Source organism: Porites lutea, chromosome 2 (assembly GCF_958299795.1).
Source record: "Porites lutea chromosome 2, jaPorLute2.1, whole genome shotgun sequence".
NCBI lineage: Eukaryota > Metazoa > Cnidaria > Anthozoa > Scleractinia > Poritidae > Porites > Porites lutea.
Window position 1 is genome coordinate 35,319,406 of NC_133202.1, and position 27,500 is coordinate 35,346,905.

Below are 27,500 nucleotides of genomic sequence, written 5' to 3' on the forward strand. Positions count from 1 at the left end.
TTTTATTCTTAGGGCTTGAATGATTTTTTTATTGAACAGTTTCACGCTACAATGACTACTAGCGAACATTTGACATTTTGTTTTAGACTTAAGCTTAAGCTTCGTTATTGTTGAATTTTAGCGTTTGCTTAGTTTTTTTGTACATCTGTACAAAACGGGGGATGGGTAGATGCCGTAATAGTACCGCGCGGGCCTGGCCAATATGGCAATCACGTTGTGTTGAATACGTAGGACAAATAGAACCCAAATAGAAACTATTTAAGGTTGAATCGTGTTGAGGAGGGAATAAGAGCCAACTCGCCTTTGACTTAGAATCGCTCAGGCGGTTGTAACGTAATTATGCAAGTCATATTTCCTGCCGCTTTCATTGTCCAAACTATCAGAGGATACTAAGATTGAATCCTTTCCAGCTTTTTTGGGACACACGATCTGTGCGTTTCTCTAGACACTGATCGGGAAAAAAAAGGGACTCCTAGTTTGAAAAATTCATTTTCGGTTTTTTCGTTGTTTTTCTCAAAACAAAATCTTAAATTCCACTGATTTTCTTAAAATAACGTTTAAGGATTCCGTTATGTATTATTATTCTCATTATATATATAAATTATAATTGGCCCAAAGCTCACCTTTATCTTTATCATATATATATTTTTTTGAAAAGCTAGAGGATAAGGAATATTGAATCCCTAATAAGACTCTGTTTATCTTAGATAAAAACTTGTGTTGTCTTTCAGGTTACACCAATGTATGAAAACAGATATATCCAGAAGATAGAAAGTGAAGTAATGGAAACTGCACCAGGTTAGATAATAACGACCCTAGGAAAGCATTGATTGAGTTTGTGGAACAAGACCTGAACCTTGAGTGCACTGACCCTTTTCCGTTAAACCGAAAAAGACCGTACAAAACTTATTTACAAGTTTAATGACGACGGTTGGCACATATGAACGGAGACATAATTGTGTTCACTGTTACATACTGATCCAAGTATTGCAATAATCGATTCCACCATTTATTTCAGTCGTAAGTAGGAAAACTTGGCCTCGTACTACGAATTTACGTTTGCCCTATGACTTAAAAGCGGTTTTAAACGGAGACATTAAGACACGTTAAGGTGAACAGGTAGGGGTTACCCAGGCACACATCCAGGGTAGTTAACATTTACATGGGGAAACCAGAAAATGTGGTAAGAAAATCAAATGGTTCGCGCCATTCCGTTTGGGAATCTTCTCTTTTTCAGTCTGTTCAGCTGATCTGGAGATACTTTGTGGTAGGTCGTTCTCCCACCACCTCAAATTTTATAGTTTTATGTTTATGCACAAAATTCCAGTAGGTGGTTTGCGTAAATGGCAAGCACCCCTAGATTACCTGGTAGAACGATTGGGGAGATCACGGTCTGCTTAAAAAAAAACCTACGTGGCAAACATGTTCTCCTACCCGTAGGCAAACGCGGTGAATCCTAAGGTTCCTAATTTCTATATTATCTTTCCCTAACTTTGAAATGCAATACAACACCACTTACCTAGCACCAAGGGCGGAGCTGTTAACAGTTCTTGGACTGAAGAACGAGGAACTCGTTCCCAGTTCCTCTGCCTCATTCAGCACGGTAGTAAAATGGGAGAAACCACTTTTTACACTAAGCAACGTCAGCTATTACGTATACGGTACTACCGAGGAAATCAAGGGGCAGATGAAACGAAGAGCTATTCGTCTCAGCAACAAGAATACAACGGTGAGTTACTTTTTTGTTGCTGCTGTCAGCAAGCCGACATATGAGAGCATTAACTGCGACGAAACTTTGAATAATTCAATTATAACAAATTCGATTACACGTTCATTCCAAATAGGAATTAAAGGCGCCTGTCCAAAAAATTAAACATATCGCGGCAAAGGTTGAAAATTCGATTTTATTTCATTTAGATAGGCTACAGTATAACTAAAATAATTGTATGTTTTATTTTTCGGTGAAATATGTTTTTATTTCAAAGGTAAATGGAAGTAACCAAAATCCGTTCGAATTGCCATTTGAGGCGCTCAACTATTACACGGGTTTGATAGCCTCGCGTGCAAATTAAAACAAATCATTTTACCGAATTAAAATATTGTTACAGTCATCTTTTAAAACTTCTAAATATCCGTGAGAATGATTTTGGAAAACAGTTCGTTGTTCTTTGTATATAGAATAATTCAATTTTTAAGGCATACAGTTTGCTTCAACAAAAGTTAGGTGTGAAAAAAAAATTCACAATGTGCGAAACATTCAAATCGACTAAGCTTCTGCTGGTTGAATGTTAGAAGGACGATCTACAGACTACTGTAAAAAAAAAAAGAAAAATTGGGCAAATCATTACAAACGACGCGGGAGCTTTTCAAAATCCTTGAAAATACAGATATTTGACTTTTTGCAGTCAACTGACGCCGGCTTTGATGTTGCGAGTCAGACCGGCAAATGCAAAACGCACATTAATAGGTAAAAATGAGCATATGGAAAAATAATAAAAACGTTTAAACCTTACAATCTGCTGTAAAAGATGGGTCCTAGGACATTTTCGCACAATTCTCGCGGTCGTTCGTCGCATAAAGTGCAACGTGCAATTTACACTGCGACAACTGTCAACGGGTCGCTAAAAACAATGATCATTCATTTTATTATTCACTCATTCATTACTGCGTCTATGATTGGTTTAATTCGCCTAGCAAATTCTTCGTAACCAGGTTGTGTTGACCAAATCTGGAAGACGTTTGCCGACAGCAGTTGTACAGAAATCGAGAGAAAAGGGGAAGGCGGAACGCGCGGTAGTTCAGCTGTGTTGGCAGATCGTCAAAAATTCTGGAAGATTTAACTCACACGTTTGCGAAGACAAAATAGCCGTACTACCGGCTAAAAACCTATTAATGATAGCAAAAATACCAATGAACGGACGAAGAATGTCTGCTAAAATAAACATCTATTCATAAGTTAAAACTGCCAAGGAACAGACAAATATTTTGAAGACTGAAACTTTATAAATGGGTTGAGGTAAGCACGTTTTGTTGAAACTGGAAATGAAATAAAATAATTATTAGATTCAGCTCTACATGGTATGAAGAATTATGCAGATCGATGGGGGGGGGGGGGGGGAGGGAAGGGTTGGGTGATGAGGGATTATCCGCCCATAATTAGGGCTAGGAGACAAAGGAAATTTAAAAATATACATAGATATTTACCTAGGTAAAAAAATTTCCCTGAAGTTAATTGTGACCTATTACATAAAGGAAGCAAAATAAAAACGGGTTTTTACAGCAGTTTTCGTTCCAATTTGTTTGTTTGTTTGTTTGTATATTCTTTACAGACAGAAACCAGTGTCATTATAGATGGAATTTACCAAAACGAGACGGTCGAATTTCAGGTGAGCGGATGAAGGGTGGCCTACTAAGTTTGAGTCTTTGCAAGTCTGCATTACTAACAACTTTTGTTTGATATCGTTAGGGCCGAAATTTTACATTGTTATTAACAGGTAGTCTGGTAACTCTAGGGGTTTGGCTATTGGGAAGAGGCGATTATTACTTAAATAAGCACCTGTTTAGGAGAGGGTGCCATTTAAAAGGCCCTTATTCTAGTATCTAACTAAAAAACCCTTCTCTCCCAAACTTGGGTGCTGCCCGTGCAAATGACTTACTAAACGCTTCAGAGCACGCGGGCATCAAAATCAGAACGCATGGGCACCAATATCCGACTTGTCGTTGAGAAGGTGGTTCCTTAATATGCTTTGGTTTATCCAGTGCTAGTGGGCATTTACTGAGTTTTTATTTGTCCTTTTTGTTAAACGTATGAAAAACATTTTCAGTTTCTTTATTTTGTGGTTTATCCATCTAGTTAATAAGTTTGTGAGTTAGTTTGCTATTAAGTATTGCAAATGTGATTAGAGTGTTATTATTAGAGTGGCTGTAGTCAAAATCCTGACCATGAAATGCCGTCTTTTTTCTTATCAGGTCACTCCTGTTTTCGACGCGTCCGTCGTAAGGGGAGTTGCTGCTAAGATTTCCATTGTTGGAACAGAACCAAGTAAGAAATTTGTGGCGTATATATTGTATGTAACTGTCCTCCAACCATGAAAAAAAAAAAAAAAAAAAAAAAAGGGAATGATAAAGTTGGTCAGAATCTTCAAGATTGTGATCTTGTTTCATCTTCAGCGAGATTTAGGTCTTCAGTGAATTTTGGCAGTCTGGTTAGCAGTCTCCAATCGGCTTTAGCGGAATACTGCCAGTTTGAAACATCGAAGTTGTCGTGTTAAACCATAAACCAGCGACGACTTCTAACTTTAACAGTTCTATACAAATTTGAGCGGTACATGAGCTTGCTGACAAAGCTCAACACTGGAAAATGTACGAAGAATATTTTAGACAGAGGTTCGTTGATAACTGTGAACTAGGCCTGTTTCCTTATTAGTCGGATATTTGTTGTTGTTCCTGGTCTTTGGTGTGACATTGAGTGAACATAAGGCGCCTATAGATCACTGTAAGGAAAGCCCTTAAAGACTATTATTTTTCTTTCCTGTAAATTGGTTGGTTACCGAAATGTGCTTTAAGAAGATAATAAAACCAACTGGAAAAGATTTCTTCCAGTTACTTTCTTCTTTTGTTTTAAATAATAAATTTTGATAGTCTGATGATGAGTCTCAAAAGGATCATTTTTCCCGAAAACCAAAGCTTGGATCTAGATTATGTGATACATATCTTAAGTTTTTTTGTTGTTGTTGTTGTTGATAATGGTCTATTAGGCCTGTTGCTTGCTCTCAATTAACCCTCGTCCTACAAAGTGGGGTCCAATGAGACCCCAGGTGATTATCAACATTTACCATGGCTCACATGGTTGGACAACGTGTTCGAGATTTAAGCAATTTGTCCTCAAGTATCAATCTACTCTTTTTCATGTTCAATCAAAACCTCATTTTCTGAATGAAAAACAAACGAAAACATATTCACAATTCCCCCCACAAACATAGATTAGTTTGTCACTCAAAAGATGTCAGTCTCGAAGAGCCTTCGTGCAAGGAATGAAAATAACATTTGCAGTAAAACCTAAGTGTAAACTCGCGAGCCTAATCAATCAACAAAAAATCTCACCTTCTTCGACCTCGACAACAGTTATTTTATGAAATAAAAGAAGAAAAACTTTCAACTTGACCAAAAAACTATAAACTTATAAAGCTCAAGGTGGTTAGCTTTAGCAGACAGTGCTTCAGCAAACAGCATGAGAAGATAAGGTCATCACGACTCTTCCTGGTCAAAACACACTATAGACAAGTCTTTTCGCTATTAATACGATCAATGCTGTTCATAATGTTACCTTTCCGGCAGTCCAAAAACGTGCGAAATACGAAAACCGGAAGTAAATTTCCACTTGCATAGTAACCGGGTAACCTAGCAACGAGATACGGTAATGGGCCCTTAACGTTTAATAAGCATTATTTTTATTATGGGGTCCGTTTTGACCTTAGTTGGCATGATTTGTATGCAAAATAGGTTGGTAAGATGTGGGTTAAAAATTACCAAACAATCTCTTGGCAGCTCCTTTTTGCTACTCTTTGAGCTATTTCACGGCGGTGGCTGCTGTTCCCAGTCTCAGATGCCGCGTTTCCCTTGTCCAGCGGAAGGAAACGAGATTTTACGGCAGTTAGAAAGCTAAAAAAGCAAAACGTTAGTAACGCCTGACACCTTGTACCTATATTCATTCGTTGTTACTGCTTGATTACGACACCGTCAAATTTTCTAATGCGACGTAGAAAAGGCGACAATCTTTGTCTCTCTGTCCGTGTTTATATTATCATCCCCTTATATGCCAGAGGATTTGGAATAATTCATTAAAGTTGAGACGAAAAAAAACAAACAAACAAATTCACCTTTTCTAAAGGTTACGTTTTCGCTATTTTCGCAGTAACATTTTTTTTTGTAAACAAGCAATGCTGTATGTTTAACCGACTTAGGCTTGGGTCAAACGCCTTGCATAGGCCGAACTCAATTAATTTGTATTGCAAAGCCAGTAAAGAGAAAAACCTGCTTCTACATTTTTATGTAATTTTGTATTATTTTATTTTATTTTTTTATAGTTTCGGCTAAATTAGGTTTAGTCGCGTTTGAGCCCAACAGCCGAAATTAACATCTTTAGTCGACTCAAACTGTAAATATAAAGTAAGTTAGGCTCATACGAAGTGTGGGGTTTACCCAGGTTCTAAAAACTTTATTTGTACTGTTTTTGAAATGTTTTGACTACAAAAACGGAAATTCACCAGGATCAAACCTCGGGATTTTGTATGGTTATCTCTCTCAAGTGCTTGAATTCCGAAAAATGTCTGCGCCTACTATAATTAAATGCCTTTCATAATTGATCCATCTATTATATGACACCTTAGCCCTCTCTTGAACTTTTAGCGTAGACTCAGCTTTGGCATTTGGCTTGGTGCTTTGTAAGACTACTATTATGTATCTTTATTGTAGCTTGGCTTAGTTACCAACGATGGAATATTAATCGACCTTTATAACTCGCATCGCTTGTCTACAAAAGGGAAATATGACGTCGTGGTATCTTAAACTCCCTAGTTGCTGATACTCTATGTTATTTTATTACCAGAGGCAGACGAGGCACTTAGCACGGGTTTTTATACGTCTGGTTTAATTGCTGGACTTGTGATTGGTTTTCTGCTCGTGACCTTTATTTGTATGATCTTCATCTGGCGTCGCTGGAGAAAACAGAAGATGTTAAAGAAAAAAAGCCTTATTCCAGGGTAAAGAATACTACATGTCTTCATAATCTAAAATTAGACGTGCGGAAATGTTTCCTTGGAAATCGAAGGACGATAAAATTAAGAAATTCAAGTTTTTAAAACACGGCTGCATTGGGTAATGCGAACTAAAAACTGCTTCTAAGCCAGTCTAAACAGGTGATTTCTTAAATCGTTTTCTTACCAAGAACGAGCTCAAAAATTGGGCGATAGACCTCTTGAGAATCATTCCTAATTTTTGTTTTGTATGAACGAAAAATTAAAAATTGATTAAAGGCGCTTGTATGCCAGTTTAAACCGGGATCTTTAAAATAGGTTATAATTAATCTTCTGATTTAAAATTATTTTTCTACATATACTTGGTCTCCATTCGTAACCTTTATAACTTCTGCAACAGTAAGTTTGCAACAGTTAATTCTTACCTCCTTTTTTTTTTTTTTTTTCACAGGAAAAATAGGTTGATAACTGATAATTGGGAAGTAGATGGAGACCTTGTGACCCTTGAAGATGAGATTGGAGAGGGAGCCTTTGGTAAGGTGTACAAGGGAACTCTAGTTAAACCAACCAGCTCTTTACACCAGAGGTTCTGTTTGAAGCCGTGCAAGAAAACTTCGAAAACTATCAGTGGAAGTGAAACATACGTGGTTGCAGTAAAAATGCTTCATAGTGAGTAACAATTATTCCTGGTATTAAAATATATAACATAAAGTGGATGAAAAATATCAAGTTCACCAACGAGAATGCCACTTGGGAGTAAGGATCCAAGAGGATTCAAGGATTTAAATACTACTCTTGAATGTCACTAAGAGATCTACTTCAATTTCTCATATGTCTTGCTGTTTATTTGTCGCACAAACGTTTTGCCCTTCGGGCTTCGTCAGTGTACAAAACAGGTTTAACCAGGTTTTCATGTTTTACTATTTTGTACACTGAAGAAGCCCGAAGTGCGACACGTTTGTGCGGTAAATAAACAGTAAGACATGTGAAAAAGTTTGGAGTAGGCCTCTTTTACATTCAAGATTATTTCATTATATATATAATTAATTCATTTGTAATCAAAAGGAGCAACTACTTTCATCATAGATCGCTTAAATGTCTTTCACTGAGGCATATGCTCTACGGTAAAGTGCTACACAAGCTCTTTCGAATAAGAAAGTAATTTTTTTAGAGGTCAAATTGAAGCCACACTCAAGAATGTGACTTAAGTCATTATAGATGTAAAGCAATGGTGCTGACTACAAACAGCAAAAATCCTTTTTACGGCTTAACAGTCCAGTGTAAGCCAAAGGTATTTCTGAAAGGCCTGATTTAATGATGAGCTGCCGGCCGTTTTTAGGTCCTTGGTGGCAATTTACTCTAGACAGGGTCAGGAACCAATAAGATTTGTGTAACATATGTTTATTAATAAATCTGACTGGATTTGCTAAAACGTGGCTAAAGAAATTTCAAGAGCATTTTAACAATTTGACATCTAAGTCGAATAGAAGGCGGTTAAAAGTCCCTAGCTAAGGCTTTAGAATGGCAACTTTATTGCTAGCAATAGACGATAAAGTTCTCTCGCAGAAGCACAGGCGGCCCAAGCTCACTACACGAACGAACGTGACTCTTGCTTGCGAGCGGTGTGTTACAAACGGCTATTTACAAAGGATTGTATGGGATGTAAACTGTTTTTCTTAAAAGTGCGAAAAAATGTTATGTTTTTAAATAAAATCGACTTACCTTATTGTTGTTTGCCGGCGTCTCAGGCCGTTTTGAAGTGTTTTCGGCGAGTTAGCGCTATTTTGGTGTGGAACACCAAAATAGAAGTGAGCTTGGGCCGCCTGTGGCAGAAGGTAACAGGATCTTGCGATGAAATAAACAACATTTGAAACGTCCAGAAATTATAACCTTTTGGTCAGTCTAACCATGAGGCCGGCATAGCTAAGTGTCTGCCGAAAACAGATTAAGAATCCACAATCTTCGAGCACAGAATAGGCTTTTAAGACAAAATCACCGAAACTAAACACTCACGAGCTCAACCACATACCTGATTTTTGTCTGCCAACGCCTTCGATAAAGCACACAAAAAATGACTTTCGCGGCAATCAAAACACTTCCGAAAACCACTCATAATATTTCCACATTTAAAACGGGCGAAACGTCGTCAAATTACTCCGAAAAATCCTCGTCTTCTCCACACACATCGGCGCATGGAAACTCTTCTCCACTCACACAGTCAATTTATTCAAGATCACGGATGTAAACCAGCGGTTGAAAAGGAGACATACCGTATAACAATTTTTAACTACGTCTTTGGCCTGGTCAGAAATCGGCATCAATTTTCATCTCGCAGAATAGATTTCACCCCTAAAACCTACTTTCAGCCTGTACTTTGTCAACAACGGTTAGAGCGTCGACTTGAACATAGTTTTCGCATCGTAAAACAACTTCCATTTCACTTCGCACCACAGCAGATTCAAGAATAAAACAAAACAGGTAAGATTTTATCCCTTGTTTAGTTGCCATTAGCAAATTGCAAATAAGAGCGTGGGTTCCCTATGCTAGTTGTGAGAATTAATCCTTCATAAGGCTTAATGATGCCTTCCGGAAACCTTTGCTCAAGGCAGCCAAAAAAACTCCAAGACAACCCACTACGAGAGCCGAGTTTAGTCTAATATGCGCGCTGATTTCAAATTGACATAGGGAGAATTATGGGAAGTTTTGAGAAACATTTTTTTTTGGGGGGGGGGGGAGCGGGGGGGGGGGGGTAGGAAGAGGGGGTAGGTTAATAGCTAGTGAGAAACTCATCAAAGTCTATGTACTGCAGCCTATTTAGTAAATATTCGGTACAAATTAGATAAATAAAAAGTAACCGACAAAAAAAAAAAGAAACATGCTTCACTAAAAGACTCAGAGAAGGTATATGAGAGAGATTTCTATAGGCATGTTTTGCAAATCCAGTCAGATATACATATATATATATATATATATATATATATCAAAGCTCGCAATATGATGCCTTTCGTCTCAAGTCCGAGATTACTTTCCCCAAGCTTTGAATGCGGCCTTCAACTTTGTCTGAGCAAAAACCCTTGCCGATAAAACCGGACCAGAACCGAGCCAGAGAAAAACATCCATCCTTTTTCCATCAGGTATGCCAGATGAAAGTGTACAGCAAGAATTTCTCGACGAAATTCAGTTGATGAAGGCGGTGGGGTCGCACAAGAATATTGTTAACATGGTTGGCTGTTGCACTGTGGAGGAACCCATGTTTTTGTTAGTTGAATATGCCCCTTACGGTGATCTTCTGCATTACCTCAGAAATCATAGAAAAAAGGTATTTGTATCCTCTTTCGATTTATTCATGTTTTGAAGTTGCCTTACCTTTGTTAGGGCGATTCTGAGATAGGGGAGAGGGTACTCTCTTAACTGACAGGCACGATCCTAGAGATGTTTAACACAGTGATCTTGTCATAGCCGTAATCTGCTTATAACATTCAAAAGGAACTCGAACCAAAAACGCTTTTAGTTTAGCATTAAGAATCGAGATTTCATAGAGTATATACTTCGCTTATTACAAATCGCTTGGTAATTGTTGTTTATTCAGATTTGCTTAGAAAACACTCTATGTTGTTAAGGTTAATGATCGGTATTGCTTTAGAAAATTGGAAGAGAAAGCTGCTTAAACATTTAAGTTTCTTGAAGCTTCAGTTCCTAACGAACTTAGTGTAAACACAATCTACACAATCTCATCAAGAGACAGCACCATATGATGAGTTACCAACGAGCTCTCTACGAGCATTTACAGTGTGAAGATTGAACATATTTGAAGAGTTCCAGTTCTGTTGAAGTGATTTCTGCTTCGCTCTACGGACAAGTTATTAATATTGGAGACCTTAAGATCGAGGTTTGGTTATTTTACTGCAAACGTCAAACTGCGGTTTGCGGTTAACGGTTTCACGTTACCCGTCTGCCCATATTTGGGACTTAAGAATCACGAGTGGTAGCTTGCGGCTGCCATGTTTGTTTTTATTCATCCACTTACTTCTATTTTAGCTGAGAAATTGTCTTCAAAATTACTTTTTTGAAATAAAACTCGATAATCAATAAGCAAAGAGTTCTAAAAAGTCGTATTTATTCTTAAACGTGAGATTGTGGTATTTTAGGGTGCAAGAAACCTTGCGGTAAATCACTTGCCTCTGGAGCGTGGCCTAGCCGTACAAACGTGAACCTCAAACCGCAAACCTGACAGCAAGGCTCTGGTCACGTGACTTCCTGACGTTCGCGGTTCGCGGGAAATGTCGGGAAAACCTCAATCTTAAGGTCTCTGTTAAAGAATCTGTACCTCTGGCATTGTTTGTGACGTCGTCCACGCAGCTAGTGTTCTGCGGATTCCTACTCCTATTCCATCCTTTAGTTATTTGAATTATCCCTTCTATTATCCGTCTACTTATCCAGCGCAACGCCGCGCATTTCGTGAGAGTTAACGTCCCAGAACACCCTAAAAACCTAACGTTACATTGTGAATAAAGTTTAATGAACCGTGTCTCATATATGAGGCTTTAGGAAAAGCAAAATAGACGGAATCAAATGCAAATTTCTAACAGTATTTTTCTTCTTACGTCTTGGCTTAAATGTCATAAGTTCTTTAAACTAGCTCCAGCATCAGAGATTATAGTGGAGCTTTACACGTGAGAGCGGAGCACCATAGCTAAGATAATTTGAGAATGTATCCATCCGAGAAAATTTGGTTATGACGTCAGTGTACGACCGAACGCTGACCGTACAGACTCTGGCAGAGGGAGAAGGGAGTTCGGAGTCAGCCCGTCGGGGGAGGATTATGTTTTAGCGTAGCCCCATGGCTAAGAAAATTTGGTTCTTTCTACTGGTAGTAAGCTAGTGCAAGGCTAGTGTGGGATGGCCTATTGAACATTCATGTGATAATCAAGTGACAGCTGTCAAAAGAGGGTATCCGCTGACAAGTATCAAATGACCTTATCGCGGGCTCAAGATTTGACCCATTGAGGTTAAGTGTTTTGAAGAATTCCGCTGACAAGTTTTTGGTTGTCAACTGATCACAGGCTCAAGATTATTTTTTAACGCATACAGCACATGAATTAAGTTGTGCTTATGAGCAGGCCGTCGGAATTCAGGCGCGAAAAGTCAGCCTTTTTACAGGTAGGGAAGGCAGTTTCTATTCAATAATTTTTCTCCTGGACCTTACTACCGAAAAAAAAATTTGACTTTGTTTAGCATGGTCACGCGTTGGTCACGCTCTTCGTCCCATTCTTATCTCAGATTGGTCAAAATTTGACAGGTGAGCATTAGTTTACGTGGAAAATTTATGCAGCATCTGGAAACTTGTTTACTGATAGCTTAAGCTGACAAAGTTTTTTGTCGTCTGATCTCATTATGTTTTATCCGTCTTTTTGCACTGGAGCTACAAATGAAATACATCTGCTATCAAAAGTCTTTTGTTATTCATGGCTGGCGTGTTTATTGTGTTTTTGGTTAAGAAATGCTCCGCTTGCGAAAAAAGTAATCGGAAATCATAGTTTTCAAAATTAAGCTTCTCTTCGTACTTCACCTTGCTGGATGCGTGAGCGGGTTCAAAAGTCTTGTAAAGCGATTCTGGCCTTACTTGATGCCGGGCTTTCAGAAGCTGCATCTCGACTTGTCAGCTTAAGTAAATCTCATGTTTGTTTGTTTATTTGTTGTTTTTTTGGTTTTACGACCTTTCAAGAAGTCGAGCGTTGTTTATGCCGTCACTTTGACAGATTTTTAAGATTTGAGACAATAATATGACATAGTACAGAACTTAAAAAGTCTGAGACATTTTCTGGCCGAAAGAAAACGGTGTAAAGAATATTTGGTTATCTTATTGGTTGTAAAAAGAAAGCTTTGAAAGATATTCTTGCCTCGAGTTCATCTTGAAAAATAGCAAGCACGGCGAAGCCTGCTTAAAACTTGGCAGAAAATCTGTAAGGTTTCATTCATGACTCAGGATTTTCAGGGACACGACACTCTCAAATTATACATATCTTCGTGAATAAAGATTATTTTCCTTTTAAATGTTTCATTAAATTATATTTTTTATCTTGATTGTTTGTCAAAATCTCTTTCTTATTGCTCTGTCGTTTGTTGTCAGTGGAACGTGAATCGCATGCAGGAGTACTCAAAATGCCACGCGTATCAAATAGTTTAAAAGATTATGGTGTTTTAGAAGTAAAATGCAAACGAAAATGATTCCGAGAACTCTTCCTGGCAGGTGTGTTCAATTTTTTGAAATAACTATTTGTTTTATTTTGAACTCTATATTGACGGGTTACAAGTGTGGCGCTTGGCAAAATTCAGAAATCGGAAGTGGCTGATCGGATGGGTTATTTTGGAAATTGAATTACATGTAAAATAAGATTTCTTTTCCGAACGTTTTTGCTTAAAGCCCATTATTACCCGTCTTACTACATAATGGCAGATTGACCTGACTGAACAGTCCCTTCTAACAGTGAATTCTTTATATAAAAGTGGTTCAAGTTGTTGTCATTTTTATAATTTGCTGTGCAAAGGAAGCGCGTGCTTCGGTCGTCCTGGATATTGAATGAGCGCAATTTGTCTTGTAAGGTTATTGTGTGAAAAACTGCAGAATTATAAGTAAAGCAATGCAAAAGGTGATGTAATCTCTGTTCGAGGTCTGAACGATAAACAAACAACGCCTGATAGTGTTTACCTAAGAGGTGATGAAGGCTGGTTATTACGCGCTAAAGTAAACTCGTAGCGACCCACCCACAAGACATCCGGCCTGAGTGCGATTCACCGAGGAACCTAGTGTCTTAACGGCGTTTATAGCATAAAATTATATTTCGCGGGGACTGTCCAATTAAAATAAAGTTGGTTTTATAGGTGGGAAAATAGGTTATTTTGCTTGGGAAGAATTTGTTTCCTCGCCTAATCTACTTTGATCAAATGTTGATTGCTCTTTTTTGGGTGTACATATAAGACTATTAACTCGATGCAAGACTTTTTTCACTCTTGGACTGTTTGAAAATTAGTTCCCTAAAATCACCCTGCTCCACCCTTTAAAGTCATATGAATCTCTGCAGTCTGATTTGTTGATAAATAGCAAGTTTATGGTTTGATTTACAAATTTATTTACTGGAGCTACGCTTTTAGCCCTGGCTAAATGTATACATTAGCGATTAATTGTATCCTCTTGGCGGCTACGCAATACTTGCAAAAGGGCAATGCGACGAGTAGCAGTGCTTACCACCTACGCCTCCCCTCTCGTTCCGGGGAATAAACAGGAGAAAATCCTAGAAACGAGGTTGTAGCACAGGTGAGCAAGACATTGACACACATTCGCCATTCTCCACTTTCAAATTACCCATAATGCACATCAAGATTCACCCCTATGCTTTCAAGATGGCCAACTAATCCTTTTGGGATCGTCCTAAGTGACCCGATAACAACAGGTACAGTTTTCTCAGTTCTCTTGCCAGGTCTTTAAATTTATCAAAATTCTCTTTCTCCTTAAGTTCCACCCTAGCATCCCCTGGTACAACTGCATCAATAATTTGGAAAACTGCTTGTTGTTTGTCTACTACAACTAGGTCTGGCCTATTGTGTTCAAGCCATCGTGTCTACCTTTATGTTCTCTCGGACCCAACGCTGAGCATTCACAAACTGTGTGGCTTACTTATTCTTCCGCACTCTTGCACAACCTGCAGTATTTTGTGCTGACAGCCTGCTTGTCAATCTTTGCCTTTACTGCACTGGTTTGCAGCGCTGGTCCTGGGCTGCTGTTAACAATTCCTCTGTCTCCTTCTTGAATTCCCTCTTCTTTAACCACGTCCAAGAGAGATTTCTGTTCTTACCTTCTGTCTGTCTTAAAAACTGACCATGTAATGTTTTTCCCTTCCAGTCCGTCACTTTCTCATCATTCCTCTGTTGCTTATACTGCAAAGGGTCACTTTCAACTTTAGGCTTCAAAACAGGGCAGGTAGCTTTAAGCAGCATTTACTGACTCTGCTGAACATATTGATTAAAACTCATCTGCTGCACCAATCAGCTCACGTCCACCTTCCTTCCTCGGCAAGTATATTCTACTTGTATTTGCTCGAGTGTTTAGAGCGCCATAATTTGTGAACAACTTTCCTGTCCTCCTGTCAATAGCTTCCACCTAAAGAGAGATACAGCTCTGTCATTAATAGCTGCCATAACATTGCCTCCGTTCAACTTCGACTTCAGATTCGATCATATCCTTTGAAAGTACTCCTTTGTCAGTTTTGCTTTCATTTCCTCCTGGAAAACATCTCCAGCCTCTAGCATGCCCAGATACTTGTAACCCTCCCCCTGTTCCAGTGCAGAAATTTCCCTGCCTTCCGGTAGCTTTAAATACCGTCAAAAAAAGTTGTTTTTCCTCTCTTCAAGATTACGCATGCACAATTTTGAATACCGAATTCCATAGCAAAATCTTCATTATTAATTCGGACAGTCTGGACTAATGATTCAATCTCACACTCGTTCTTTCCATACAAAGTTAGGTCATCCATAAATAGTAAGTGGTTAATCCGTATCTGGTCATTGCGTAAGACATACCCAGGCTTCACCTTCGGAGTACCAGTGTCAGCGGGATCATAGCAATGACGAAAAGCAATGCTGCCTCCTGATTATGTTTTGTTGTTTGGTCCGAGATATTACTCCAAAATTCTACAGCTGCATCCGCATCAGGAGCCTCCGGTTCTTCCTGTGCATCTCCATCCAGTTCCTTAAACACTTGATATCTGTTGTTGACAAACAATCTGTTCTGCTTATACTATTTAATACTCTTTCAGGCTTGGTCCATGCTGGGGAACGTTTAAGAAATTTATGAACTATCGATCGCGTGGCTAACGACTGAACCGTATGACCCCCCTTCTCGTAAGGTGCCATTTCATCGGTCAGGGAAAACATTATCACAACATTGTTCATCATTATTTCCATTGTTTAAGGTTAGGGTAGCAAACCATTTGGTGTTTAGGGTTAGAAGAGCTGCTACATGGCCTCTCTCCGGAATGAAAAAAAATAATTTTTGGTTTTGACATGACGTCACCAAAATTTAAACTACAAAACTGTCGATCCTACTGAGATTTTCATGATTTATGAGAGCAGCTGAAAACTAATATTCATACAAATTTTCGACCCGAAAGGGTTCTTGGTTTTGTGATAGAATACTCTGGAATTTCTAAGCTTTTGCGTGACGCGGCATTTACATGACGGCCGAGAGAGCTGTCATTTAGGTTAAAAAAGTGACTTATTTAGGGGAATATTACTATCTGAACAGTTCATGTATTAGAAAAAGTATTGCTATAATGTTTATGAGTTCCTCGAGAGATAAATTCTCGCTTTCGTTGCAAAACTCAGTAACAGATGCTTCTATTGATTTCCGGCCGCTATGCTGGTGCCCATCCGGATGGGCACCAGCATGGCGTATCCATAAAAATTTCTTTAAATTTAGGTAAAACATTTCTCCGAATATCTCGTATATGAAAAATTGCACTGGCCTGAATCTTGGCGAGGGTCTTTGCATATTTAACTCCTTTTATTCCCAGATTCTGGACTTTATCTATTGAACGGTTTCGATTTTTATTTTGATCTATTTTAAGTGGCGTGCCACTAAAAACCAGCAATATGACCGCCAAATACATCCTTTTAGTTTTCAAAGTTCTCCTTTATTAACAAACGTTGAACATTTATTTCGGCAAATAAACAATTAAGTTGAAAAAGGATTTTACAAAAATCTCAAGGGTAGGTCTCATTTTCGATTTTAACTTGCAAAATCGGTCAATTTAAGCAACTTTTAAACTTCTGGCTCAATTTGTTTGGTTCTGCTCTGGAGTAATAATTACTCAGAGACAATACAGTGTAAGAATTGTTGAGAAAAACAGCAAAATCTTGCCAATTTATGACAAAAAGGGACTTTAAAAACTAACTAAAACATTCAAAACGCTTTGATCACGTGACTGATGACGTCATGTCCCTCTTTTAGTCATGAAAATTATTATCAGGTAGAACATTACTTTCCTAGCCTGCGTGGCAGGCGTTTGAAGGGAAGGGAAAGGGAGTTTTAGGTGCGAGAGAGACGTGAGGGGCGCGCAAGGAGGGAGGGAGGGAAACGCCTGCCAGGAGACCATTGTTTTTCACGTTTTTAACATCCACCAGGCGAATGTTAAAATCCTAATTGGTCCGTCTTCATAACATGTCAATCACAGCCTCAATACCTTAATCCAATTGGCTGAAATCAACATCACGCTACTGAGTAACTTAGTCGGTCTTTCAGTATCATTTAAAAATATGCTGTCAGTAAGTGAGGCGTGATGAGATTTCAACTTACTAATAATGTTTGCAGAATTAGTCTTATTGTAGATCTTTGAAGTTCAGCTCTTCTTTCCCTGCTACCAGCGTTCTTTTGCTGCTTTTGTATGCTCGGCTTGATCCAGTTCGAGAGTCGGCAAAGTGTTTGTAATTAATTTCTCCGACAAACATTGCATGCAAGTTGGGAAGTCCAACACGATACTTTCAGCAAAAACGTAACAGATTTATGCTGGATTTTATTTTACAAGCCACGCATGGTTGCGACTTTCTTCCTTCAACAGACGACCGCATTTTTATTTTTTTAATAGTACCTTCACTTCAGATTTCTTGTTTTAGGAAAACAAAAGAAAAACAGTACGTGAAATACGACTTAAATAAGCACATCGCGCCCAGACTTATTTGACAGCTAGTCTTTCAAAGTTGCGTCATTTTTGCATACATAATTAGTAGGCGGGATGGCGAAAATAATGGTTTCCTGGCAGGCGTTTCCCTCCCTCCCTCCTTGTGCGCCCATCGCCTTTCCCTGGCGCCCAAAACCCCCCTTTCCCTTCCCTTTCAGACGCCTGCTACGCAGGCTATTATTTTCCCACAAATTTTCTCTGCCGTGTGATAAAATGTTGACTCTCTACAGCCCTCGCCCTAGTCTCCCGACTTTTTTGCTCATGTTCAATACCCCCTTAAATTTCAAATGCCGGACGTCAAAAGGAGAGCTTGCTCGCAGGCTATGGTCTGGCAGTCTTCTACGTGTAAAATTGTCAAAGTTATAAGCTTTTTAAAAAATTGCCTTAAAGGATTCTGAGAGATTTTTTGTGATAATGATAATTCACTTTTATTAGTATTATTGTTATTATTATTATGTAAAATTTAGCACAGGGTTTTTCCCTGGAAAGAAATATCCAGTCAAGTCTCATCCCGAGGCCTCAGACTTCCAGCACCTTTCTGAGGATATGTGCCGATCCGAGGAGTGCCGACTTCGGTTTTTGATTCCTATTTGCTTCAAGTGGCCTGCCAGCTTCTTTGACACTGAACCCAATGCACCTACAACCACTGGCACCACTTTTGTCCTTGATTTCCAGATCCTTTGAATCTCTCTTGCCAGGTCTTGGTACTTTTCACACTTTTCAGTTTCTTTCTGCAGAATATTACTATCTCCGGGAACAGCTATGTCCACAATGATTGTTTCCTTTGCTTTCTTTTTCTGAATTACAATGTCTGGCCTCCTGTGATGGATTTCAAGGTCTGTTTGGATGGTAAAGTCCCACAACAGTTTAACCTCCTCATTCTATTCTACGCTTTTGGAAGAATGCTCATACCATTTTTTACTGGACTCAACTCCATATTCCTTGCACACCTCCCAATGGATGACCCGCCCAACAACATCATGCCTCTTTTTATATTCTGTCTGCGCAAGCTTGGGGCAACTACACAAAATATGCTGAACAGTTTCATCGTGGCTACCACACATTCTGCATTTGGATGATACATTTTGGTTTTGGTTTTGTTATTATTATTATTATTATTATTATTATTATTATTATTATTATTATTATTATTATTATTATTATAACGCCAGCCGAGTGTTAGAAGTAGAGTAAGCCACATTCAAGCCATTTGTTTTTAGCACGATGCGGAGCTTGTTGCTACGAAAAAGGGTGAAAACTGTGTCATGAACTCGGGCAAAAGTATCCTTTGCGCTCCTGAAATCGGCATTGCTGTGCTTAAGAGGCTCCCGAGGTTCTAAAAGAGTGAAATTAGAACTATTGGACGTTGACAGTATTTTAAGAGGACTCGCCAATATTCACTAAGATATTGAGAACACTACGTCATTTATATTTTTCATTTTTCATTTTTGTTTTTGTTTTGTTTTGTTTTGGTTTTTTTTTTTAACCACAAAAACGAATATTATTGTAGCCCTTCTGGCGCGCGAATGTTTTTGCTCTACTCTCCCCAATCTTCCTCTGTCATAAAATCAAAGATGGCGGCTACAACAATACGAACATGAACAAGCTTTCGCCCACCCAAAAGACGCCTGCCATGTAGCTCTAGGACTTTTTTCTTTTCAAAAAACAAAATTGGTGCTTGAAAATAGCTTTGTTGTGCTTGAAAATAATTTTTAATCGAAATAAATGTAAGTCGGTTTTATTAGTTAGTTTTGTTGTCGATAAAAAGTTATTTCATTATTATTATTATTATTATTATTATTATTATTATTATTATTATTATTATAATTATTATTATTATTATTTAACTGTTTGCTATGAGGTATCCTTAAGGCCGCGGGGGCAAATTTTTGCTAGTTCTACATCTTTTAAAACGCTTATATCTCGGCTGTTTTAGAGGCGATTTAAATAAAATTTTACAGACAGAACGTGAAATGGTTAAAGTTTAGGAAGATTATTTTTTATTAGGTAGACCGCGGTTTACAGCGATTCTTTAAGCCACAGTTGTACCAAACTGGGAAATCGTGAATTTGTGCCCAAGTTTGTTTAAAGAAAAGAAAACTGCGCTCTGAGATTTTATTAATGAATGATCGGTCAATCCTATAGTGTGTCATGTATTAAGCAGATTTTCCACCCTCCCAACATCAGTAGTCTTTGTTTTTAATATCTCCAGGTAATACAGTTGTCCCAAGAGAAATTGAAAACAATGCTTATGCTAACAAGGTGAATTATGGGATATCAAATGAAATGACGAATACGTTTACATTAGATTTGCTTTTTTGTTTTTAGTTCTTGCAGGCTTGTAAAGATAAACGTGTATACGTTAATATTCCAATGTCAAAGGAAGAGCTGGGACGGTCAAACACATTCATTACATCGGAAGATCAGATCAAAACTGGCGGGGAAACCAAAACCTCGAATACTGAAGAGGAAGAAAAAGAAGACTGCAACGAGGAGATTTTGACTCCTGGAAATCTAATGGCGTTTGCTTGGCATGTCTGCCAAGGCATGGTAAGTAAGAAAGCAGTCGTTTCCAGTGAAGAAAAACCGCCGAAATTCGCCCTCTGATTAGCTCAAAAGGTTTGGTTCCGGAATGTTCTAGTCCAAGGCCTTAGTGTGATTCCCGGCTAACCAGCACTCAGGGTATTTAAATAACTGAGGAGAAAGTGATGCTTTTCCTCTGACATCTGCAAGTGGTTAAACTTAGTCCCCTCGGATAAGTTAGGACGATCAACTCAGGGCCCCTTTTAACGGTAGGTTTCAGTTAATCTGACTTTGTAGGATGTTGAATTTCTTAATTTTTTTTCTTGCTTGCGTAAGGAATACCTAGCGAGAAAGGGTTATGTTCATCGTGATTTGGCTGCAAGAAATGTGCTTATTGGAGAAAAGAAAATTGCAAAAGTGTCAGACTTTGGACTGAGTCGATACGTGTATGAAGAGAAAGTTTACCATGGCAAACGGAACAGGAAACTTCCCTTCAAATGGATGTCAACAGAAGCTATCTTTGACCAGACATTCACCACGAAGAGCGATGTGTAAGATTACTGATCTGTTGATTGATAACTGAAAAAAGCGCTTTTTCAACACATGCAAAGTTCATTTGAATTGTAATTTTAATCATTATTCATTCAAAATATCTCGCTGTTTCTGATTGGATCCAGTCCCCCGGCAAATTCTTTATAACCAACTGGCGCTTACCATATTTGGAAGATGCAAACAATATACCATCAATCCGGTGGTATATCTCCTTGGAAACGAGGTTGATCGAACAGGGCTGATTGGGAAACAGTGAACAGTGAACTATTCGAAGACGAAATACATGTAGCTAAATTTACAACTCAAAACTGAACGGAAGAAATGCGAGAATATATCCTGAAACCATGTGTCTACGGGGAGGTCAACTTATTTAGAACTTAAAAGTATTTTAAATGAATAATAAAACAATCGCCCTCGGTGGATAACATTTTTCTCGATCTTAATAACACCACGTCATACTCACGGCCTCATTAAATATTTGATAAATAGAGCGCGCTTAACTTTTTAATGCTTATTACACGCTAGTAAAAGAGGTTTCTTTCCGGGGTGGTTTTTAGCATTTACGAAGTCGTTCTCGTCGCCGACTGAGCCGTGTGACCGTACAGTTCTCTCCCTGCTCGTAAGGTGTCTTTTCATCGGTCGGGGAAAACATTAACACAACATTGTTCATCATTATTTCCCTTGTTTTGGGCTAGGGTAGCAAACCATTTTGCCTTTAGGGTTAGAAGAGCTGCCACATGATCTCACTACCCGGAATGAAGAAAAACAATATGGCCGCAAAAAGAAATCCTTTTAGTTTTTAAAGTTGAACATTTTTTTTTTTTCGGTAAACAAACAGTTAAGTTGAAAAAAGATTTTACAAAAGTCTCAAGGATAGGTCTTCTTTTTCGATTTTAACTTGCAATATCGGTCAATTTACTCAACTTTTAATCTTCTGGCTCAGTTTTCGTTTGCTTCTACTTTGAAAATGAAATAATAATTACTCAGAGACAATACAGTGTAAAGAATTGTTGAGAAAAACAGCAAAATCTTGCCAATTTATGACAAAAAGGTACATTAAAAACGAACTAAAACGTTCAAAACGCTTTGATCACGTGACTGATGATATCATGTCCCTCTTTTGGTCATGAAAAAGATTATCAGTAAAAACGTTACTTTCCCGCAAATTTTCTCTGCCGTGTGATAAAAGGTTGACTCTTTGCAGCCCTCGGCCCAGTCTCCCGACTTTTTCGCTCATGTTCATTACCCCCTTAAATTTAATATGCCGGACGTCAACTGGTTATTTTTAAATGCCCCTCACAACTGAAACCTCAAATATGCAATTTGTTTTAACTCGTTAATGAAATCTTGTTACAGCAATAAACAAACCTAATTCGAAAATAGTCACGTGAATGAGACGTCATTACCTTCGATGTGACATGGGAAGATAGTTTACGGCCAATATTATGTTGTTGTGGTCTGACAGTCTTCTAGGTATAAAATTGTCAAAGTTATAAATTAAAAGCTTTTTCAAGAAATTGCCTCAAAGGATTCTGGGAGATTTTTTTATGATAATTATAATTTACTTTTGTAATTATTATTACCATTGAGGCAGTAACGGCGCATGATGATAGTCCTGTGATGGACTTTTAAATCTTCTTAACTTAATTCACATAAAGGATTCTGCAAGTGAAAAGAAATTCACCGTCCACCTTAATTATTGTTAGCATGCGTGAGCAAAGTGCTCTTTTAACTCCTTGATCAGTTTCACTGATATTAACATACCTGCTTTTTTCAATTACATAACCGATTCTTTGTTATTTTTCTTATAGATGGGCCTTTGGAGTGGTACTTTGGGAAATAGTTACTCTAGGTACGATAATGGCCTAATATATCTCTATACAACTTTGAGTACAAGATGACTTTAAATATCATTGATTGTGAAATGCGTTCGCGAATAATATGAAATTAAATTGACAGCGTTGTAGCTATTCAGCCCTATTTTTTTTTTATGTCATCAAAAAAACGTAGCATTAGCCTACTCTTTTTTTGATCAATTTTATGGTTAGGCCAAAAATCATTTAAACCACTTTTGGAGGAATTGCGTAGGGAGGAGACTCTGCTAATAACAACTCTGTTGATATTAACCCTCCTTAAAATTATTATGTAATTGCATATGTGCCAGTTATAGTGCAAACCCTGAAAGATGGGAAAAATTGACTTTAAAAAAAAACTTTTTTCGCCTAATTAGACAGTAATCTCTGAAAAATGTGTGGTTACCCTCAGTTATCTTTTGGGATTTCAATAGTCTTACTTGTCTTACATAATCAGTATCGTAACCGAGAAAATACTTCCTAATATTGGGCACCGGCCAATATTATCATATCAGGTGGAACACCATACCCTACCATACAGAGCAAAGAACTGCTGCAGTTGCTGAAGAATGGATACAGAATGGAAAAACCAGACACTTGCAATGAAGAGCTGTAAGTAATCAAAACTACTGATGATGAACATAGATTAAAGCAGAATAATTTCTTCTAATGTCTACTAAGTTCCTCTGATGACCTGTTACCAATGTTGAACTCGAAACTAAGGAAACAACAACAACAACAAATAGAAACTCAAAACTCAAAACTTAACCAGACCAGGAGACTGATAATGTTTTTAAACTTTCTTGTGTCAGTGACTCTTTACCTCCCTGTAATTGGCACCATATTATTTGGGAATTTTTTTTTTATACAAAATGTGTAGCATTTTTCAGTATAGAAAAAGGAGGGGTACGTGGATCTTTTCCTTTAAACCTTCGAGTTGAATGGAAAGCGTAAGTAATACAGTCAACGCGAAAGAGAGTTTTAATGTTACTCGTGGCCAGGCAGTTAGTTCAATCTTCCTTTACTTGGTTAATTTCTGTTAATTTTTACAGTTATAAAATGATGCAGGACTGTTGGCAGGATAACCCCGAAAATCGTCCCACCTTTACTCAGATTCGGGAGAGCCTGGAGACCATAATGCAGAAGAACAATCCATATCTGGACCTGACTGCTGTGGACGAATCGCAAGCCGAATACAATGTGCAGTCTTTCGACAGTATGGAGGAGGAGTCTGGTGATGATGAAAATGACGACAATGTTGTAGTAGTGCTCCACGAGGGTATGCAACTTTGATAAAAAATACTCTAAACGATTTCGTTGGAACCGACATCATGCACTTTACTAATAATCCATTGTTTTCCTTCTTTTCAGAGGCAGTTGAAAACGCAAAGGAGAACATTTCGGAAAAGGATCCAAAGTCCACTAATCAATCAGTGGATATCAACACCAAAACGGAAACCCAGCCGGGAACAGGGAGTAATGATTGTGCAAACAACCCTCAAGGTTCTGAAACCTGCGTGCTTAATTTGAATACACTGGAAACGCGTTTCTGAGGATTGGGTTCACAAGGATTAACCTTCTGGCCCCTATTGTTCAAAAGTTGGATAGTATTAAATTCACCCACAGGATAAACTACTATTCATTAGTTAAGTGTTAGAAAAACCATTACGGGCCGTTATCCAGGTAGTTATTCATCCAGTGGATAAGGGTATAATCCACCCCTGAAGAGCTACGGCCTGTTTAACAACTCGCCCCATGTAAGGTAATCCGGATTTCGAAATGTAGAAAAATTTTGTTTTTGGAATCCGAAATCCTAAACCCAGTAATTGAAAGCAGATTAATTGCTAATCCAGGCTTAAATTTTAATACGGTTTCTTTTTCTTTAATTTGTTCAAAAGCACTTTCTCGGTAAATTTTCTCTATTCTTTTCAATAATCAAATTGTGGAAAAGAAGAAGGTCACTGAATTTGCTTTTTAAGCTTTCATACCTTAGTCAAATTTCGCACTTACCTTGCGTTATCTTAACCTAGCTTTGAACAACCCGTCCCTGGGCTTTGGAATCCGTACAATGAAATTTCGCTCTAAGAATTAGGAAGCCCACTAACGATTGGAATCCTGATTCAAAGTTCCACTGACAAGGAATCTGGTATCCAGTGCTTGGAATCCAGAATCCACAGACTGTCTTGGGTTACGTTAAACGGGGTGGAGGGGCTAAAAGAACAGCGCTAAATAAAGAAGATAGTTCTTACAAAAATACTTAAAATTGCATGGATTAAAATTAAGTAGTATTAAGACTGAATAAAGCCTTAATTATGTTTAGTCTATTTAGTTTATTCTAGGTGACATTTATGAAGGACGTGTTAAGGAACACTTTAGTTAATAAATCATGACGAGACTGCAGGCATATCACAAATGCCTGCGGCTGATATGTTGTTAATTATGAAAGGCAAAATTTTAAATTTAAGTTGAGATATTAGTAAGCGTGAAAGTGGAACTCGGAGTTAATATCAACTTCAGGTTCCTAGAGAAAATATGTAGTCTATTAACGTGAACTCTAATGTCAGGTGATATTTCAAGTAAAGTAGTAATTGAAATCTATTCGAGGCAAGTCTCTACTCTCATTGTTGCCTGAGGTAAAAAAGCTCCTTTTGTTACTTTGTATCCACTTTTTCTTTGGAAAGAAAGTTTTTAAAAGACAAACACTCAAGTTAAGCAGCCCTTGCCGTTTTGGAAGACTGAACATGGACTTCCCTTCGTAAACTTTCTCTGACTCCAGGGTGCCCCTGAACCAACTATTCTCATTTTTTGGCCCATTTAACCATTTAACTTCCAGCCAGAGACCCATGTTGTTACTTTTACTGCAATATTTCCGCAACTTGGCCTTGCTGACTTCTCTTTCTTGACGATCAGGAGATGAAAATAAGCGAGTAAGTGAAGTCGCCGACCTTCAAACACCAGATGATTAAGAGGCAGTCTCCCTAAAAGCGGTCCACTCGATTTCGCGACAAAAAATACTTTTCCTTTCTTTTTTGTCGGTGAAGAGGCTTTAGTAGGTATATACTAAAATCGCTATTTTTGTTTTAAAATTCTTTTTCTTAGCTCTGCTACAAGCCAAAGTCGAATTGAGTCCGTCTCGGATTCTCAGAAAGTGTTTCAAAGACTAAAATTGATGGATTTTGAAAAGCGCGTTGCAAACAAACGAACGCCCGCACAAAAAATCTGTTCGATTCAGTTTTTTTAGTTAACCTTCGATAGTTCAAAGGCTAAATAAAAATATCCTCGATCAAAACAAATTACAGTGGTTCAAAGAATACCTACTTTGCAGGCTTAATCCAAACCCTGAAAGTAAGGAAGATTTGAGGGAAAATATCTCAAAAGTTGCGGTCTAAATCTGGTTTAAAAATCATATCAAAGTAAAGTTTTAAGCTTATTTACTTGGTTTATAGGCTCAGACTTGCGGGTATCTTCTGAGATTGCCACCAACAGTAGATTATAATCTGCCATTTTGCGTATTTGCATAATTACTGGCCGTGTCAGATGGAGTCTATCTTTTTGTCGAGGGTCGAGGATAGAGGGTCGAGGGTTCCATGTCGAGGGTCGACGGTACCATGTCGAGGGTAATTTTGTTTTTCAATTTTTTTATAAAGAAAATGTGTTGTTGTTGTTGTTGTTTAATTAAAATAGTATGTGGACATTCGAATTTTCTTAAAAGCAAAGAACCTTCTCCCTTCCTGTGAAGTTAGACAGGTTATGCCTAAAAAAATATCATAGAGCTTAGGCAGGGGCACCCAACGACTGTTTTCTGTAAAATATCTGTTCGGAGAAGCAAAAATTGCCTACAATTTTCTATTACTTGAGGAAGGCTAAAAATTTCTAGATGGCCGTTCCATTCACGTACAGTTTTCGTAGCTTATATCATAAATTCCCTACGATTTTCTCAAGTTTAGTTTTTCGCATTTCGGTCCCCGAGTAAGCCTATTTTTCGTAGAAAAAGGAAATGTAAAATTTTCGGATTTGAAAATGCGATGGAGAGAGGAATCAGAAAAATTCTCACTTTCGTAAAACCCAAAATTGAATCTAAAATTTTCGGGAAAACAATACTGAGGCCCTAAGTAATTTCGAAAAGATTCAAGTTGCCCAAGGATGACTAGTCTGCTACACAGCCGTTTTTAGTGTCGTCAATCAACGCTCCTCCCCACTAAGTGGGGAGGAGGATTGCGTGACGACACTAAAAACAGCTGTGTAGCAGACTATAGCACGACCGAACAGGGCAAGCGTTTCCTTCTTTCCCCTCCCCCTCCCCCCTCATTCATTTTTTTTTTTTTTTTTTTTTTGCTCTTGTCCCAACATTCTCGACGAACTCGGGAGGAAACGCTTGCTACGCAGGCTAATCTCATTTGGCTTTAGAACGTGTGTCCCACAGTTCTTATGAGTCCTTTGTGTTTTGTTGTGTTAAATCAAGTATAGACAGCCTTAGCTTCGATGTGGCCAATCAGTAATAGAAAATTCACATCATGGGTGGACTTTAGAAGACAACTGCAATTAATATTCTGACAGAAAAGAATGCTCTATTTTAGCAGCTTTAAAGTTCAAGAAATATTTCGGCAAACATAATATTCAGTAAAATTTATTCTTGTGCGGGATGGGAGACTGGATCCGAAGAAAATACGTTACCGTTATGCTCTTACTTCATAGCCCCATGGGTCTTTCAGAAGTGAATAGAGCCACCAGAATTGAGTGTCTACTTGGTGCATTGCGTAACTTATAGGCCCTAACAAATTTATTAGTAACAGTTTAACAAGTTATTTTACTAATAAAGAAGTAACTTTAAAGTTCAGGAAAGATTTCAGCTAACATAATATTTGATTAGGGTATATATTTTTGCCGTCAAGCTCAAAACGGTTACAACTAACAAAATTTGTTCTTGCCCGGGACGGGAGACTGGATTCCAAGAAAATACATTACCTACGTTTGAGTGAACTTACAGTTACTTCATAGCCACATTAGCCTTTCAATAGAGCCACCAGAATTGAGTGTCTATAGGCCTTTTTAGTTATGAATTTATAGTATCAGTTTAACAAGTT

The 27,500-nt window shown here is 38.1% G+C and overlaps 1 protein-coding gene and 1 pseudogene across 1 annotated transcript in view; one reads left to right on the plus strand and one right to left on the minus strand.

Annotated features, from left to right (window-relative positions):
• LOC140926105 (uncharacterized) overlaps positions 1–24,319 on the plus strand; it is an 81,214-nt gene extending 56,895 nt beyond the window's left edge. Inside the window, exons 4-16 of the mRNA XM_073375901.1 lie at positions 732–798; positions 1,524–1,855; positions 3,330–3,386; positions 3,970–4,042; positions 6,608–6,761; positions 7,207–7,424; positions 9,890–10,074; positions 19,826–20,038; positions 20,348–20,562; positions 22,375–22,415; positions 22,932–23,028; positions 23,469–23,695; positions 23,788–24,319. Coding sequence (XP_073232002.1) covers positions 732–798; positions 1,524–1,855; positions 3,330–3,386; positions 3,970–4,042; positions 6,608–6,761; positions 7,207–7,424; positions 9,890–10,074; positions 19,826–20,038; positions 20,348–20,562; positions 22,375–22,415; positions 22,932–23,028; positions 23,469–23,695; positions 23,788–23,969 — 2,061 coding nt within the window. The 3' untranslated portion in view covers positions 23,970–24,319. The remainder of the gene's footprint in view (positions 1–731; positions 799–1,523; positions 1,856–3,329; positions 3,387–3,969; positions 4,043–6,607; positions 6,762–7,206; positions 7,425–9,889; positions 10,075–19,825; positions 20,039–20,347; positions 20,563–22,374; positions 22,416–22,931; positions 23,029–23,468; positions 23,696–23,787) is intronic.
• LOC140928475 (uncharacterized) lies at positions 18,008–18,552 on the minus strand (annotated as a pseudogene).
• Positions 24,320–27,500: the final 3,181 nt, after the last annotated feature.